The sequence below is a fragment of the Electrona antarctica genome, assembly GCF_951216825.1.
Source record: "Electrona antarctica genome assembly, chromosome: 4".
Lineage (NCBI taxonomy): Eukaryota > Metazoa > Chordata > Actinopteri > Myctophiformes > Myctophidae > Electrona > Electrona antarctica.
In genome coordinates this window covers 33489622-33509434 of record NC_136809.1, presented here as the reverse complement: position 1 = coordinate 33509434, position 19813 = coordinate 33489622, and the positions used below count along the sequence as shown (strand labels likewise).

At 41.3% G+C, this 19813-nt stretch overlaps 1 protein-coding gene across 1 annotated transcript; it reads left to right on the top strand.

Moving 5' to 3' along the window:
* Positions 1–4732: 4732 nt before the first annotated feature.
* Positions 4733–18541, top strand: LOC306921268 (globoside alpha-1,3-N-acetylgalactosaminyltransferase 1-like; the record flags this gene model as incomplete). Its single annotated transcript, XM_079498377.1, has 10 exons — positions 4733–4749; positions 5825–5854; positions 7990–8019; positions 10528–10662; positions 11314–11422; positions 11920–12033; positions 13530–13646; positions 15488–15621; positions 17677–17754; positions 18403–18541. 10 exons carry the CDS (start codon positions 4733–4735, stop codon positions 18539–18541), a joined length of 903 nt encoding a protein of 300 aa, XP_079354503.1.
* Between the last annotated feature and the right edge of the window lie 1272 nt (positions 18542–19813).

The following is a 19813-nucleotide window of genomic DNA, read 5'->3' as shown; positions in this document are numbered from 1 at the left end:
CGGCTCATGGCTCTTTACAGACGGGCCGACGGTACACAGACAGCAGCCTCTCCGCTGACCGTGTTAGTGTTGTGTTGCTGCAGGAGACGGAGTGTGAATGAACCGTGCGGTCACTGGAAAAAAGCCACCGTATTAGCATTTGAATACCTGTTCTGTGAACACCGTAAAGGTGTGTGCCTACGTGACAAAATGACCAGGGGGAGGGGAGCTTCAGCCTTCAGTCAGTGGGTGCATTTTGGCTTATTATTTTGTCAGTGGGTGCTTGTGCCCTCAAGCACTCCCGAAGTTGATGCCGTTGACTAAAGGCCTATTCATAGTCCAGGTTTCGGTGAAGGTGACCACCGAAAACGTGGCCGAACGGATTGCGGAGCGGTCTTGATACCGGAAGGTCGCCAGTTCGAATCAGCGGTCCGACACGTTAAAATTACCAGTGCCCTTGAACAAGGCATTGAACCACTACGATGAGATGTTCTATGAGCAGGGCCTGGCTGGAAACACGTTCTTGAGCTTAGCCCAGATACCCTGGGTAAATATAGTAATCATTTAATTTCATTTCATTTCACTGAGCCGCGGTGGTCACCGCTCACACAACACATCTAAAACTACAACATGACATCACTGAGCCCTCTGTTTTTACTAAAACTACAACATGACGTCACTGGTGGTCACCGCTCACACATCACATCTAAAACTACAACATGACGTCACTGAGCCGCGGTGGTCACCGCTCACACAACACATCTCTCTGTTTTTACTAAAACTACAACATGACGTCACTGAGCCGCAGTGGTCACCGCTCTCACAATACATCTAAAACTACAACATGACGTCACTGAGCCGCAGTGGTCACCGCTCTCACAATACATCTAAAACTACAACATGACGTCACTGAGCCGCAGTGGTCACCGCTCTCACAATACATCTAAAACTACAACATGACGTCACTGAGCCGCGGTGGTCACCGCTCACACAACACATCTCTGTTTTTACTAAAACTACAACATGACACTGAGATTGAGGGGGGGGGGGGGGGGCAGAACACATCCATCAAAGCTGTGTTCAGACACAAGTCAGGTATCAGACACAAGGCAAGTGTTGATCAATAGTGCCCCCTACTATTGATCAGTGAATACAACAAGTCCAGACTTCCCTCTCCAGAGCAACATTAGTGACTTCCTCCTGGGGGATCCCGAGACGTTCCAAGGCCAGTGAGTCGATGTGTTTCCTCCAACTGCGCCTGGGTCAACTAGTAAAAATGACTAGAAGTGAATGCCCTGCCACACACACATACACACTCGCACACACACCCTTTCCTCCTCCCAGTGCTGATTCAACAGGTATAAAACCGTGTCCTCTTCGTCGACACCCAGTTGACCTCGTCAACACCCTGACCCAGTTGCTTGCTTGATTTGGTATAGTGATAATTGTCATGTGCGGTAACTAAACAGTGTGCACACGTACTAGTAATATACCTCAGGCAGATATTCTTCAGATAAATCTGAAGTGACTGAACATCGATGATGATCTTCTTTAAGCGTAATGCCCGCTATATTGTAGTGTTGTCTGCTGCTGTGCTCATCCTCCTAGGGTAAGACTTTTTTTTTTTTTAAACAATTGCTGTTTAATAGGCTTATAATGTTGCACATTTTATTATATCAAATCTAATTAAGCCTTTATTTATATATGATGATGTATTTTTGATGTGGTGGTGGCCTATACCACCCATATGGTGTAGGCCTACCGTTTAGCTTATCTAATTTCCTCAGGGACTACATTTCCAGTTATTAATTTATTTAACTGCACATGATCTGCAGTTTACCATGAATAACCTTTGCTTTATGGCGAGACCATTGTAAACCATTTCATGCAATGCCTTGGAGGTAGTGATGCACCGGATATTCGGCCGCAGAAAATATTCGGCCGAAAATGGCTAATAATGCATTTTCGGCCTATTCGGTTTCGGCGGGAATAGGCCGAAAATATATCACTGAATAGTGTATGCAATTAATGCATTCAAAAGAGCTGAATAAATGTTTTATGGACCCATAATAGTGATTATTATTTAAGTTAAGTTTTGCCATAATCATGTCTTTTGCCATAAGCTTTAAGGTACGGCCATGACAGCATGTTAGGAAAAAATATATATTATTCGGTATTCGGTTTTCGGCCAACTGTTTCCTATATTCGGTATTCAGTTTCGGCCAAGAATTTCCCTTTCGGTGCATCCCTACTTGGGAGGTTTTAGAAAGTAGGATAACCTGTGAAAGGTAGTGAACACAAAATGTGTGCATTTATATTCAATCTTTTCAGATGCAAATAACTAACTATAACTGAACTAACAGTTCAGGAGAGGAGATCTTTTTTATTTGTTTATCCAAAATGAGTTAATATCACAGGCAGACTTCACATAGACTATAGAGAATGTCTGAAATAAAAATGTAATGTAATGTAAAATGTAAATACAAAATAAATGCTTAAACATGTAGCTAGGTGTAATGTTAGAGACCACAGAAGACATGTAAATACAAAATAAATGCTTAAACATGTAGCTAGGTGTAATGTTAGAGCCCACAGAAGACATGTAAATACAAAAGAAATGCTTAAACATGTAGCTATAGGTGTAATGTTAGAGTCCACAGAAGACATGTAAATACAAAAGAAATGCTTAAACATGTAGCTATAGGTGTAATGTTAGAGCCCACAGAAGACATGTAAATATGAAATAAATGCTTAAACATGTAGCTAGGTGTAATGTTAGAGACCACAGAAGACATGTACATATGAAATAAATGCTTAAACATGTAGCTAGGTGTAATGTTAGAGTCCACAGAAGACATGTAAATATGAAATAAATGCTTAAACATGTAGCTAGGTTTAATGTCCACAGAAGAGAACATTCCAAGCCTGTTTTCTCAACTCGCCGTTTTCTGCAAGACATAGCCTATACTTAACCCTGCAAGACATGTATACATTTCTATTTTCTACCTGCAAAAAAGAGATTTCAACCTTACTACTACTTGTACTACTAAGACTTTGTAGAGGAAATTATGTAAAAAAAAAAAGAAAGAAAAAAAGAAAAGCAAATTGTATGCACATTTATAATAATAATAAATTAATAATTTACATTTCGGGGATATTACATTACATTACATTACATTACAGTCATTTAGCAGACGCTTTTATCCAAAGCGACTTACAATAAGTGTATTCAACATAGGTAGGGAACAAAAACTACTAATCACCAGAAGTCTTTAGTGCATTTTCTGCAAAAACAAGCAACCAAGAGTATACCTAGCGCTAAGGTAAAAGTGCAATATATCAGCTACCTATTTCCTTAAACAGATGAGACAAAATAGCTATTTTGTCTTTAGCTATTGAAAAATAGCAGATCTACAAGCTCACAGCGCGCCACCGAGTGGCGCGCTATGAACTTGTAGGTCTGCTATTTTTGAAAAATCGTAAAAATGCGGCACAAATCTTTGAATATATATTCTTTCAGAGCGAACTTTTTTTTTTTTTTTCGACGTCAGGCCTAAATGGGTTAATGACATAGTTCAATGTTGAAAATGAGTGGTATTCCCCTAGCTGTGATTAAGGTGCATGGATGGCTCCAAGGCCTCCAGGTCTAAATGACACCGATCGCTGCTCGCTAACTCCGTGGTTTATACACTCAACGTAGCACTGCCCACAGGCGCAATTAGTATAATGGCGCACAGCCACGCACACCCACAGCTAATGATACACCCATATACCGTCATGTTTGTTTGTGTGCCACGACCGTCTGCGGGGGCGAGGAAAGAATGTTTGCCATTAGGTGAAACCGTGGAACAGTAATAAGAGGTGTTAGGTGGCACCATCATATCTGACCTGAACAATTATATGTCTGAGGTTCAGGCTTGTCTCATAGAAACTACCCCCGGGCGGGGAGTCGGACTCCGTCACAAGAACCACAAAGTGAAAAGAAGTGGGTCAGATACAACACATGCCCATGCGTGCGGAGCTGGTTCGATTACGTGACTCAATTGAGCCCCCTGGTGGTAGGACACCAGTAGTGTCTCTCACTGCGACTAATGGTGTAGCTGCACTTCTCTTGCAAAATTTGCCTTTAATTTCCACCTGGAAGTCAGAGTTTTTGTAATATGCCAGGTCGTCATTGTGACCCCCCCCCAAAAAAGTGACATTAATTACATTACATTAATTATTATGTAATTTCAAACATACATTTTTAACAAATCCAACATTTTAAACAATTTTCGGTGCAGCTTTGAAAGTGCTCTGGCAAGAACTCTGAGTTCTTCTTGGCCACCATTTTCTAAATCAATTTCCCAGTAATAAATAAAACACGTTCTAGACATTCTAATCACAAAAAAAACATATATTAGGCCTACAGTTATTTAATTACTTTTATCAGGGTTAAAGGTCAAAAGTCATAGGCTAAAAAACTTGAGTCTTTGTGTGAATTTCAGCCTCTGTGGGGGGTATTTATATGCAAATATCATGACCAATGGCATTGCAATGAACATCAATGATGACGTTTAGGTGAAAAAAAGAACAGAAAATTAATTAATTAATTAACTAATTAACTAATTAATTAAAACATGTTGTATTATTGCAACAGTGGGTCTTACAGGGTTAATTCTCCAAAACTTGGGGGGAGGGGGGGGGATACAAATATATTATTCTTATATATGTGTATATTAATTAGAATGAATTTGCCTCCTGTGTGAATAGGATGGGATGGGGACTGGGGTAGGTGTACCACGCTACTGTATTTTAACTTTTTATTGGGGTTGGTGTGATTGGGGCTGTTTTTGCATGCACATAAATATTGTCTGTCTGTCTGTCCGTCCGTAGGAATGGTGTACTCCCCAATGATGATGATAATGATAATGGATTTTATTTATATAGCACCTTTTTAAAACAATGTTCCAAAGTGCTGCACAGAGCAGCGTAAAAACAAAACAAAAAACATCAAAAAACAAAAAGCAAATACAGTAAAAATACAGGAAATACAGTAACAATATTTAAATATGTACAGTCAAGTTTGTATTTTTATTTTTTATTAACAAGCTTGGGCAACACACACTAGTCATGTTATTATTTGATATTTATTATTAGAATATTTTGTATTCTTTTCATTATTATTATTATTTTTTTTAAATCTTTCTGTTATCTAAGCTCAACTGGTAGCTTCTATAGGAAGGCCACTCGATAAGCCCCTTTGGGTTTTTTTTGGCACTTCCAGCACATCAGCATGTATGTTACTAATCTTGTTTCTTATTGAAATATTTGCTTTCTGTATTTATTTTATTTTACCATATTGTTGTTATTATGTACATATGTGCAAATAAACTAAACTAAACTAAACTAAGTAAATAACACATTATAAAAAACATTTGGTGTAGAGGTATAAGTCTTCAATTGAGATTTAAATACAGGCACGGAAGTTGCTAGCCTTGTGTCGGCAGTGCATTCCACAACCTAGGTGCCCGGGCGGAAAATGCCCGATCACCACGTGTAACTAAATTAGTCATAGGGACATCAAGGAGGGCCTTATCTGACGATCTAAGGGTGCGTTCAGGTTTATGCGGGGAGAGCATCAAGGATATAGGTATAGGGGCCATTCCGTTTAAGGCTTTATAAGTGATGAGAAGAATTTTTAAATCGCACCAATCTAACCTGTATCCTTGTTCCATCTGATTACTGCACCTGAGTGAGCCTCTACATTTCACAGCCAATGCTGTCAATCTAAAGCCTGCCACTATATCGTGTTGGCTCCTACACAATGTTTTATTTCTCTTTAACCTCTTGTCTGTCTTTATAGGGCGATCTACTTACCACTAGAAGACCTAAGGTAAGATTTCTATGGTTTTATGAGTGATGTACGCAGCAGTGTCGAACATTCTTCCTGAACGTTGTCTCTTGTTTTGTGTGAACTGCTCGCAATGGTTTTTGCAGATTCAGAATTTTAACGTAAAGAAATCAAATACGGTAGATTAGATCCATGCCTTAGTGGTTCTCAAAGAACTTCATGCGAAGGACCCTCAAATTCACCCTAATTCTGCTGGGGACCCCCTATAGAAACCCCTCAAGTACCCCTGCCTGGATCCCACTTAAAGAACCAGTGCCATAGCAGACACATTTCCATGTGTTGTTCCAAGAAATATGTTAGAGGTGATCAAATCCTGTTTTAGATCATTACACAAATGTAGTTAATCAACTATGACTAAATATAGTCCCTCCATACAAAATATATGTCTCCATATAGTGATCTTAATGAGCTCCTGCAGAGAAGAAAATGAAAATCCAAAACGTGGGGGGAGGGGGGGGGGGGGGGATACAAATATATTATTCTTATATATGTGTATATTAATTAGAATGAATTTGCCTCCTGTGTGAATAGGATGGGATGGGGTAGGTGTACCACGCTACGTAAGGGATAATATCTGGCTAGGTGGTCATTATCGGGAGATAATTCACCGACAGGGAGTTTAACCACCGAGGCGAAGCCGAGGTGGTTACACTCCCTGAAGGTGAATTATATCCCGACAATGACCACCTAGCCAGATATTATCCCGCTTATTACATGGCTAACTAACATAAATTAATACATTGACCCAAAACACAACGGAAAACAAGGACATGAGTTGATCAAATAGAATCCATTTTCGGGTCCTGCTTCGTCTATTTCTCGCTCAAATGTTTTCAAAAACATTTTTAAGAGCAATGTTTAGCTGTAAATGACATTGTGTGTCACTAGTGTGTGTGTGTTTACATGGCTGTCATGTTGGAAACAGCAGCAAATCAATCGGGGCGCAGCCGGTGCTCAGAGGGTTTGATTAGGCAGCGGTCATTATCGACACATAATTCACCGCTGAATTAAGCGATTGACCAATCAGAATCAAGCATTCAAACAAGCCATGTAATAATGTATTTTAACTTTTTATTGGGGTTGGTGTGATTGGGGCTGTTTTTGCATGCACATAAATATTGTCTGTCTGTCTGTCCGTCCGTAGGAATGGTGTACTCCCCAATGATGATGATAATGATAATGGATTTTATTTATATAGCACCTTTTTAAAACAATGTTCCAAAGTGCTGCACAGAGCAGCGTAAAAACAAAACAAAAAACATCAAAAAACAAAAAGCAAATACAGTAAAAATACAGGAAATACAGTAACAATATTTAAATATGTACAGTCAAGTTTGTATTTTTTATTTTTTATTAACAAGCTTGGGCAACACACACTAGTCATGTTATTATTTGATATTTATTATTAGAATATTTTGTATTCTTTTCATTATTATTATTATTTTTTTAAATCTTTCTGTTATCTAAGCTCAACTGGTAGCTTCTATAGGAAGGCCACTCGATAAGCCCCTTTGGGTTTTTTTGGCACTTCCAGCACATCAGCATGTATGTTACTAATCTTGTTTCTTATTGAAATATTTGCTTTCTGTATTTCTTTTATTTTACCATATTGTTGTTATTATGTATACATATGTGCAAATAAACTAAACTAAACTAAACTAAGTAAATAACACATTATAAAAAACATTTGGTGTAGAGGTATAAGTCTTCAATTGAGATTTAAATACAGGCACGGAAGTTGCTAGCCTTGTGTCGGCAGTGCATTCCACAACCTAGGTGCCCGGGCGGAAAATGCCCGATCACCACGTGTAACTAAATTAGTCATAGGGACATCAAGGAGGGCCTTATCTGACGATCTAAGGGTGCGTTCAGGTTTATGCGGGGAGAGCATATCAAGGATATAGGTATAGGGGCCATTCCGTTTAAGGCTTTATAAGTGATGAGAAGAATTTTAAAATCGCACCAATCTAACCTGTATCCTTGTTCCATCTGATTACTGCACCTGAGTGAGCCTCTACATTTCACAGCCAATGCTGTCAATCTAAAGCCTGCCACTATATCGTGTTGGCTCCTACACAATGTTTTATTTCTCTTTAACCTCTTGTCTGTCTTTATAGGGCGATCTACTTACCACTAGAAGACCTAAGGTAAGATTTCTATGGTTTTATGAGTGATGTACGCAGCAGTGTGGAACATTCTTCCTGAACGTTGTCTCTTGTTTTGTGTGAACTGCTCGCAATGGTTTTTGCAGATTCAGAATTTTAACGTAAAGAAATCAAATACGGTAGATTAGATCCATGCCTTAGTGGTTCTCAAAGAACTTCATGCGAAGGACCCTCAAATTCACCCTAATTCTGCTGGGGACCCCCTATAGAAACCCCTCAAGTACCCCTGCCTGGATCCCACTTAAAGAACCAGTGCCATAGCAGACACATTTCCATGTGTTGTTCCAAGAAATATGTTAGAGGTGATCAAATCCTGTTTTAGATCATTACACAAATGTAGTTAATCAACTATGACTAAATATAGTCCCTCCATACAAAATATATGTCTCCATATAGTGATCTTAATGAGCTCCTGCAGAGAAGAAAATGAAAATGAAAATCCAAGAATTAACTGAACCTGAACCAAGCCTTTTTTTGTTTTGTTTTTTGACTGTTTGAAGAGCATGTTATAATCGTATTTGTTACCGTTTACCATGAAGGCTTTGCAATGAGCTTGGCAGCGAACTTGCTGCCCCAAAGAGTTTTGATTGATTGATTCGTTTATTAGACAGGATATGTAAAAAACAGCAACAGAGTACATGCAGTCAAACAGACTTGTTTCCATGTAGGTCCTACTACGCTGGATATAACGAAAAAACAAGCTGGAAAATTGGAGAGCTACTAATGCCAGATATGTAAGTGTTGAGATGTATTAAAAATGATCATTAATTGTCTGTGTATATAAATATATCATTGTCACTGTATGTATATTTATATATGCTTTTATACTGAAACCGGATGCCGGATGTGCCAATTGTGTTGACGGTATATAATGAGTAAAATAAACACTCGCTTCTCTCAGCCATGGTCTAAGGAAGCAAACCATAGAGTATATAAAGGATAGAGACTGAACTGGCGCGAAGCTCCGCCCCCCCAGCTATTCATGTCAGTGGAAGTTGCTCAGTGGCGTTTTGAAGCACCCGGAAGACTGCCGGAAGTACCGTCTCAGAAGGTCTACTTCCGCATTTGACCACCAAATTTTGGTGGTCAAATGCGGAAGTGCAACCGAGCGCTCAATGTTAAAGCCCAGCTGCACGGGGTTTCCCGGTCATGAATCCACGGGTCCGCCTGTAGTCCCTCCTCCTACCACTAGGGCCGAGCGCCTCAACGTTGGAAAGCCTGCCTGCCCCCTTGGAAGCAAACCCACATCTGCTCTCTGAGTCTCCTTATTATCCCTCCGTAATGCTTCCGGCTAGCTTTGGTTGTTGTTGAATCTGACGCGATACGCTAGCTTTGTTCAACAGTAAGAATGAACACATGTAGAGAGAGAGAGAGATACACAAGTGTGTGTGTGTGTGTGTGTGTGTGTGTGTGTGTGTGTGTGTGTGTGTGTGTGTGTGTGTGTGTGTGCGTGTGCGTGTGTGTGTGTGTGTGTGCGTGCGTGTGTGTGTGCGTGAACATAATGTACTTTTGTGTACTTGCAGTGTACAGACAGACACTGAGCTTGGCTTCTCATTTTTGTTTCTCTCAGCATTACTTATGATCAGCCAAGTACAACACAAGGGTAAGTTTTATTAATACACACAAGAACAAACAAATACAATTATCTTAAATCAATTTTGTGACTAATAGTTTTGTTTCATTCACATGGAAATTAGATAAGGTGCATGACATGGGCAGTATGCCAGTTCTCAAAGTATATTAATATATTAAACAATACAAAAAGTTAGGAATTGTTTTAAAATGTACTACCGGTATATCAGTAATTTGTGCACACTCAATTCCCAATACAGAGACAATCTCTTAAAAAAAAAAGAAAAATCATATGTTTTTGCACTTTCAACCTGACATGGATGTGATCAAATTTAGCATGTCATTATGGGCGAAAATGTATTTAATACATTAATCTTTTTTTCCCCAACAAAACAATAAAAGATCCACAAGCTCACATTGTGTTACATTGCGTTGTGTTGTGCCCACGCAGAACCATAACCCGCTCAAATCTGAATCATTTTTCTAAATTCAAAGTTCTGTGTAATGTATGAGATTCCAGTTTTCATTCGGAATATAGATCGTGATTGTATTCTCTCTTTTATGAAACGGTATCAAGTGAAAAGCAAAGTTCGGATTAATTAAACAGTACTTGCACTGAACTGAAATGTACACTCTCGTAGACGTACAGTATTTATCGATTCTGACATTTTCAATCTACGAGAGTCTAAGGACTCATTGCCCATCATGGGTTAAATCCCCTGCCTCCGTAGATACTCTGAACAAATGCTAAATCTAAGGTGCTTACCCGACTGCCCCACCTGTTCGATTTCGGTCCGCAATGCGTTTATAACCCGGACTTCCGTATAGTTTTCAATAAAAGTGTTTTGAATCCACTCTGTCTCTGAATGGGTCATTCATGTGGTAGAACTTTAATGTGGATCTCTCTGTTCTCCCCAGACGGACTGACGTTAACTCTGTGACCAACTGGAACGCTCCTCTGGTTTGGGAGGGGACCTTCGACCCTGTGGTTATAGATTCCATCTACAAGCCCATGGACCCCAGGATCGCCGTAGCAGTGTTTGCTGTTGGAAAGTAGGTTCGGGGGAGGTGTCTCACAGCTCACACCTCTCCTCACATGTCTGTCTGTGTGTATGTAGTTGTTATTGTCTGGCAGATTTAGACTTTTTACCTTTCCCCCGTGAATGAATGCCCTCCTCGTTAGTTCGTCATACAAGAGTGTCACACAAAAGTAGTGAAAATAGCATAGGTTTATATAAGCTCACAACGTCACATCACTATTTCACTATTTTAAAACATTAAAAACAGCCATGATAGAGTAGATCAGTGGTTCCCAAACGTTTTCATGTCAAGGACCCCCACATTGACACTAATTAGCCCGTGGACCCCCATTTGAAAGGATATTCCAGGGACCCCCATAAGAGAAGATGTTTACGGATCCAGCAGTGATTCTCAAACCGTTTAATTTCAAGGACCCCCAGTTTGACATGCATTAATCTACAGTACAGAACCTCATTTAATGGCATTTCTATCTCTGGAACCCTAATTTATATTGTAAAATCGATGTTAATTTACAGACCCATAAGGGTCCATTTGGTTCCAAACTATGTACCCTCAATGACCCCTGGGGGTCCCCGGACCCCACTTTGGAACCCCTGCAGTAGATAACATTTCTTATCTTGTTTTTATAATACTGATCTGATTCACTAATTTATGTATCATCAGGTACACACGCTTCCTGAAAGGCTTTCTGGAATCTGGAGAAAAGTACTTCCTCGTCGACTTCCGCGTTACTTATTATATCTTCACGGACCACGAGGACGAGGTTCCTGAGGTCAGTCATTATTACCATCATGACTTTTACACAATATCATTTGGTTAATTGGTTTTGTTACCCATTATATTATTGGCAAGCATTTTTACATGACATTGAAATTGAATAAAGGAGACCAGAAACAATACAGTGTTTATAAACATTATAAAAGTTGTAAGACTGCCTTTATTTCAAGGAATATAGTTCTGGCCTTTGTTTAAACCACTTTCACCCACGTCATTATAGACGAACAATTTAAAAAATGCAAAAAAAAAGAAAGAAAAAAAGAAAGAAAAAAGTTTAAAAAAAACACGCCCCACTGCAACACATTGTACACTTGCAGGTCGGCTATTTTCACTGTTTGTTGTACGGTGAAGTATATATGGGACTAAAGAGTTTAAAATAAATCTTTGAAATAAAGGCTAAAGTCTTGGACGTCATTGATTGATTGATTTATTATTATTATTATTATTACAAATATAGTATTGTTTGTTTTCTGGTTAACACCAACTATGCAGATCGCCCTGGGCAGAGGAAGGAATATTTCAGTCATTACAATGCCCAGTGCCAAGCGCTGGCAGGACGTGGTTCTGGGCAGAATGAAATGGGCCACCGCCACCATCGACCAGCAGGTATAGAGAGTAAAATTAAGCAATATTACACGAGAGAGTGGGGTTTAACGTGATTATTGCCACGACAGTGATGCGGTCAGGAACGAGACGTAGTCGAGTTCCGCAAGCATCACTGAAGTGCGACGCGTTATGAGCTTGTAGATCAGCTATTTTTTGCTATATTTGAATTGAAATCCTGAAAAATAACCTTTTTTATTTAATTACAAATGAATTCAGTTATAGTTATGTTAACTTTATGAACTAAATCCAAACACATTGGACATACAAAAGCATGTTTGGAATTGTAACAGCTGAAATCTATAATGTATCAGTATTCTGATATTAACCTGAGGGCCGCATTAAGTGAAGGTGGGGGCCGCACGTGGCCCCCGGGCCGCCATGTTGCCCATGTATGTTCTAAATCAGTGGTTCCCAAACTTTGTCATGTCAAGGACCCCTACATCGACATTTACCCCCATTTGCCAGGGATTTGTATTACGGTTCTAGCAGTGATTCTCAACCATTTCCATTTTCCATTTAATTTCAAGCACCCCCAGTTGGACCTGCATTATAGGCCACCATTTAATGGCACTTCTATCTCAGGGACCCCCTATTTATATCGTACAATCAATGTTAAGTGGATCTGTTCACTCTCAGAGTTACAGGGTCCATTTGGTTCCAAACTATTGCTGCATGGGTACCCCCTGGAACTCCCTCAAGGACCCCTGGAGTTCCCCAGTGGGGTCCCCGGACCCCACTGTTCTAAATCATCTGTGTCCTGACCCCCTACAGATCCGTGGTGAAGCAGACTACCTGTTCATGATGGATCTGTGTTCTGTCCCCTACAGATCCGTGGTGAAGCAGACTACCTGTTCATGGATCTGTGTTCTGTCCTCCTACAGATCCGTGGTGAAGCAGACTACCTGTTCATGATGGATCTGTGTTCTGTCCCTACAGATCCGTGGTGAAGCAGACTACCTGTTCATGATGGATCTGTGTTCTGTCCTATACAGATCCGTGGTGAAGCAGACTACCTGTTCATGATGGATCTGTGTTCTGTCCTCTACAGATCCGTGGTGAAGCAGACTACCTGTTCATGATGGATCTGTGTTCTGTCCTCCTACAGATCTGTGGTGAAGCAGACTACCTGTTCATGATGGATCTGTGTTCTGTCCCTACAGATCCGTGGTGAAGCAGACTACCTGTTCATGATGGATCTGTGTTCTGTCCCCCTATACAGATCCGTGGTGAAGCAGACTACCTGTTCATGATGGATCTGTGTTCTGTCCCCCTATACAGATCCGTGGTGAAGCAGACTACCTGTCCATGATGGATCTGTGTTCTAGTCCTACAGATCCGTGGTGAAGCAGACTACCTGTTCATGGATCTGTGTTCTGTCCCTACAGATCCGAGGTGAAGCAGACTACCTGTTCATGATGGATCTGTGTTCTGTCCCTACAGATCCGAGGTGAAGCAGACTACCTGTTCATGATGGATCTGTGTTCTGTCCTCTACAGATCCGTGGTGAAGCAGACTACCTGTTCATGATGGATATCGACAGTGTCTTCTACGGCCGTTTCGGAGCAGAGTCCCTGAGTCGGCTGTCTGCAGTGCTTCACCGCGCCTACTACAAGGTCTTAGGCCTCACTCACACGGTCGCAACAGATTGATGTATGCTTGTTGTATGCAAAGGGTGTGATACAGCTTGCCCCAATGCATTTCCAATGGGAGTCACATGGTTTGACACAACATTTGTGTTGTATGAGGGGGAGGGGCAGTCGAAACACAGCCGAAAGCCATACAACAGCTTGTAGTCCAAAATGTTGTATCAAACCATGTGACTTCCATTGGAAATGCATTGGGGCGGCCATGACACTTACAACATTCATACAACAAGCATGCATCAATGTTTTAAAGGTGTGAGTGAGGCCTTACTGTTATTAGTAGTATAGGCTTATAGTAGTAGTAGTATATATACTTTCCGCATAGAAATACACAGTGGTGGATAGTAACTAAGTACATTTACTTAAGTAGTGTACTTAAGTACAATGTTGAGGTATTTGTACTTGACTTGAGTATTTTTACTTTTAGTACTTTAAGTACATTTTGGTGCAGATCAAAGTAGTTCTAAATTGCAGTATTGGTACTTTTACTTAAAGGACAACTTTAGTTTTTAGAGAAAGTAAAATATGAGTGTTAATTTGTTGCTTTCTTCCTTTTTAGGGATTTTAGCTATTTTTGACAGGGGGGCGGGGGCATTCGAACATGGGGCTAAATATGTATTTCTTTACACAATTTTATAGCGATTTCTTTTTGTATTATTTACTGTAGACCCCAGGAAATTACATCTGGCCACAAAAGATCACAGGATCTACTGAATGTGAAGGGGGTGACAAACCGACATGAGCTGTTGAGCCATAGGCCTCACTCAGACCTTTAATGCATTGTGAATGTTGTGAGTGTCATGGCCGCTGTCAATGTTGTGAGTGTCATGGGCAAATGCATTTCCAATGGGAGTCACATGGTTTTTGGACTACATTTTGGACTACAAGCTGTTGTATGGCTTTCAGCTGTGTTTCGACTGCGCCCCTCCCCCTCATACAACACAATGTTGTGTCAAACCATGTGACTCCCATTGGAAATGCATTGGGGCGGCCATGACACTACACAACATTCATCCAACAAGCATACAGCAATGCAGTAAAGGTCTGAGTGAGGCCATACAGCACAGTATGGCCTACCACTATAGTACCCTCCTTCACGTTCAGGAGATCCTGTGATCTTTTGTGGCCAGATGTCATTTCCTGGGGTCTAGTAGGACTACAGTAAAATTAATAAAATAATAAATCGCTATAAAATTGTGTACAAAAATACATATTTAGCCCCCATGTTCGAATGCCCCCGCCCCCCTTTCAAAAACTGCTAAAATGCCTAAAACGAAAGAAAGCAGCAAATGAAAAAAAAGATGGACACTCATCTTTTACTTTCTCTAATAACAACCTAAAACATGAACCTTGGTTGAAAAAAACTAAAGTTGTCCTTTAAGTAAAACAATTGAGTTATTTTTCCACCACTGAATCTTATTCTCCTCTACATTAGGACACACACAGGGACAAGTTTCTGATTCTTATTCTCCTCTACATTAGGACACACACAGGGACAAGTTTCTGATTCTTATTCTCCTCTACATTAGGACACACACAGGGACAAGTTTCTGATTCTTATTCTCCTCTACATTAGGACACACACAGGGACAAGTTTCTGATTCTTATTCTCCTCTACATTAGGACACACACAGGGACAAGTTTCTGACTCTTATTCTTCTCTACATTAGGACATACACAGGGACAAGTTTCTGATTCTTATTCTCCTCTACATTAGGACACACACAGGGACAAGTTTCTGATTCTTATTCCCCTCTATTTTAGGACACACACAGGGACAAGTTTCTGACTCTTATTCTCCTCTATATTAGGACACACACAGGGACAAGTTTCCGTACGAGCGACATCCGGAGTCTCAGGCCTGCATCCCAACCGGTCAGGGAGATTACTACTACACTGCAGCTGTGTGGGGAGGCTACCTGGAGGACATGTACAGACTGGTCAGGTACGCAGAGCCATAGATTAGGCTACTACTACACTGTGGGGGGAGGCTACCTGGAGGACATGTACAGACTGGTCAGGTACGCAGAGCCATAGATTAGGCTACTACTACACTGTGGGGGGAGGCTACCTGGAGGACATGTACATACTGGTCAGGTACGCAGAGCCATAGATGACTACTACACTGTGTGGGGAGGCTACCTGGAGGACATGTACAGACTGGTCAGGTACGCAGAGCCATAGATTACTACTACACTGCAGCTGTGTGGGGACTAGGCTACCTGGAAGACATGTACAGACTGGTCAGGTACACAGAGCCATAGATTACTACTACACTGCAGCTGTGTGGGGAGGCTACCTGGAAGACATACATAGACTGGTCAGGTACGCAGAGCCATAGATTACTAGTACACTGCAGCTGTGTGGGGACTAGGCTACCTGGAAGACATACTGGTCAGGTACCCAGAGCCATAGATTACTACTACACTGCAGCTGTGTGGGGAGGCTACCTGGAGGACATGTACAGACTGGTCAGGTACGCAGAGCCATAGATTACTAGTACACTGTGGGGGGGCTACCTGGACGACATGTACAGACTGGTCAGGTACGCAGAGCCATAGATTACTACTACACTGTGTGGGGAGGCTACCTGGAGGACATGTACTGACTGGTCAGGTACGCAGAGCCATAGATTACTACTACACTGTGTGGGGAGGCTACCTGGAGGACATGTACTGACTGGTCAGGTACGCAGAGCCATAGATTACTACTACACTGTGTGGGGAGGCTACCTGGAGGACATGTACAGACTGGTCAGGTACGCAGAGCCATAGATTACTACTACACTGTGTGGGGAGGCTACCTGGAGGACATGTACTGACTGGTCAGGTACGCAGAGCCATAGATTACTACTACACTGTGGGGGGAGGCTACCTGGAGGACATGTACTGACTGGTCAGGTACGCAGAGCCATAGATTACTACTACACTGTGTGGGGAGGCTACCTGGAGGACATGTACTGACTGGTCAGGTACGCAGAGCCATAGATTACTACTACACTGTGGGGAGGCTACCTGGAAGACGTGTACAGACTGGTCAGGTACGCAGAGCCATAGATTACTACTACACTGTGGGGAGGCTACCTGGAGGACATGTACTGACTGGTCAGGTACGCAGAGCCATAGATTACTACTACACTGTGGGGAGGCTACCTGGAGGACATGTACAGACTGGTCAGGTACGCAGAGCCATAGATTACTACTACACTGTGGGGAGGCTACCTGGAGGACATGTACTGACTGGTCAGGTACGCAGAGCCATAGATTACTACTACACTGTGGGGAGGCTACCTGGAAGACGTGTACAGACTGGTCAGGTATGCAGAGCCATAGATTACTACTACACTGTGGGGAGGCTACCTGGAGGACATGTACTGACTGGTCAGGTACGCAGAGCCATAGATTACTACTACACTGTGGGGAGGCTACCTGGAGGACATGTACTGACTGGTCAGGTAGGCAGAGCCATAGATTACTACTACACTGTGGGGAGGCTACCTGGAAGACGTGTACAGACTGGTCAGGTAACCTGTTGGGCAGTGGTTCCCAAACTGGGACACTGGGTTTTTGCATCACACATGCGTATACAATCACAACGTGAGTCATGGAGATTATAGATTTTAGTTTGATCTTGTAAGCTAATTAAAGTGACAGTGCTTTCACCCGAGAATGTTTTTCATGGTTCTTTCCGTTCCACTCTCGGGTTGTTATGAACAATCACACTTCTAGTCGTTCAGTCGATGACTTTAAGAGGCGGCTAAAACCCCATTTCTATGACCTTGCTTTTAAATGATTCTGTTGTAACCTTATCTTAAATTCACTTTACATTTCAACGAATTCTACTGACCACATTTGAAGCTATTACTTTTATTTATTTTGACCCTTGTTCATTTATTTTTGCATTTATGTGATTTTTTTTACTTTTATGTAAAGCACTTTGAACTGCACTTTTGTCTGAAAGGTGCTCTATAATTAAAGATTATTATTGTTATTACTCTCAGGTACTGCTATGAACAATCAGAGATCGATGCCAAGAATGATATCGAGGCCATCTGGCAAGAGGAGAGCCATCTCAACAAGTACAGCACATGATAACTTTATATGCATTTTCTCATTTAGTGCTTTGTGTTCTGCTTTGTTGCATTGTGAGCTTGCCTTAGATCATAGAGTTATAGTTTATATATCATAGAGTTATAGTTTATATATCATAGAGTTATAGTTTATAGATCATAGAGTTATAGTTTATAGATCATAGAGTTATAGTTTATAGATCATAGAGTTATAGTTTATAGATCATAGAGTTATAGTTTATAGATCATAGAGTTATAGTTTATAGATCATATAGTTATAGTTTATAGATCATAGAGTTATAGTTTATAGATCATAGAGTTATAGTTCAGTTCAGTTTTATTTTAGGAATGTTGGACATATATAATACATACATGTCTGGTTCTTTCGTCCAATGTCCGAAAAAGGGCTAGACATTGCCTGTCTGATTGATTGATTGATTGATTGGTTGATTGATTGATTGATTGATTGATTGATTGATTGATTGATTGATTGATTGGGCCAAGATTGCAAAGAGCATCCGGAAATATGTTATTGGCGTTATCTATTATATGGCTTACGGGCAAATATATTATATATAATATTATGAATATATTATATCATCATTGACTTGTTGTTGGTTATCTCTGTGTTTGTCCCTCCATCCATCTCTGTATCAGGTACCTGCTGTACAACAAGCCCACCAAAGTACTGTCAGCAGAGTATCTGTGGTCAGACTATGACTACAAACCAGACGAGATCAGAATCATCAGGATCTCTCAGCTGGTGAAGAACTACGAGGAGATCAGACCAAATTAGGATATGATTTGAAGTGAAATAGGCCCAGGGACGCTCACACATAGGCCTCACTCACACTGTTGCAACATGAGGGACGTGCACACATAGGCCTCACTCACATGGTTTGACAACACATTTTTGTTTGATGGCTGTGTTGTGCCCCCCCCCCTCCCCCGCATCAAACAAAAATGTGACTTCCATTGGAAATGCATTGGGGCGGCCATTAAACACGGACAAGACACAAGACAAATGTTGTATGCATGTTGCAACAGTGTGAGTGAGGCCTTAGACATCAAAGGGGGCTTCAGCCCCTGCCCTTTTAGCCGTCTACAAAACAACTGCCCTTTCCAGACCATGAATGCAGCATTTACTATGCTGAAAGAAATGCAAACGCCACTCCTTTCCTTTCCATGCCACATATGAAGGCAGCATTCCGGAGAATTGCTAATTTTAATCTGAAGTCGTTACACACCGCATCTCCACTAGCTAAAGAGTGCTGGGTTGCGCCCTGAAATTCATTCATTCATTCATCTGCTATTTTTGTCTAAAAGTGCCCTCTTACAGGATTTCAGCCCCTGCCCCACTAACACTCTCTGCACGTGCCTGCTGCACAGTAAGATGCTGTTATGAGTGAGTGGCCTGTTGAAGCCTGCTGTGTAGTTGGGTGATTGGCCTAGTGGGGCCAGACTCATGGCAGGGATTCACACTAACGATTCCTATGTGGGGAGGAATCTTCAGTGAATCCCCGCTATGAGGCTGGCCAAGCCAGGCTAGGTGATTAGTGCCTGAAGGGCTGCCTGTTAGCTGATTGATTAGAACATGGCGAGCATCTTGGGTGGAGTGATATTATTAATTATTATTATTATTAGTTGATTAGAAATGGAAGGGAGGAGTCTAGAGAGTAGGCCTAGAGAACATTACCGAGGAGCAGTGCCCTGTAGGCCCTGTATCAGTGCTGCTGCGCATAATGGTACACCTCAGTAATGGCCGCGCCCAGGGCACCCCTCTGTGGATTCGTCTATAATGTACATATACATCAGGGAAACAGCTCATTAGTGTATGTAGCTCTGGTCTATATAGCCCCTAATGCTGTTGCATTAGTGCATTAATTAAGCAATATTACAGAAGAAGGCATGGTTTAACGCCATTAATGCACGCCTGCTGCGGGCAAGTTCCGACAGCAACGCAGAAGTGCATTAATGATGTTAAAGCACCCCCTCGAGTGTAATATTGCAATTAAGTTACCCTTAAAACTAAGAGAATCGCTGAAAAAACATATGACAGATCAGATGT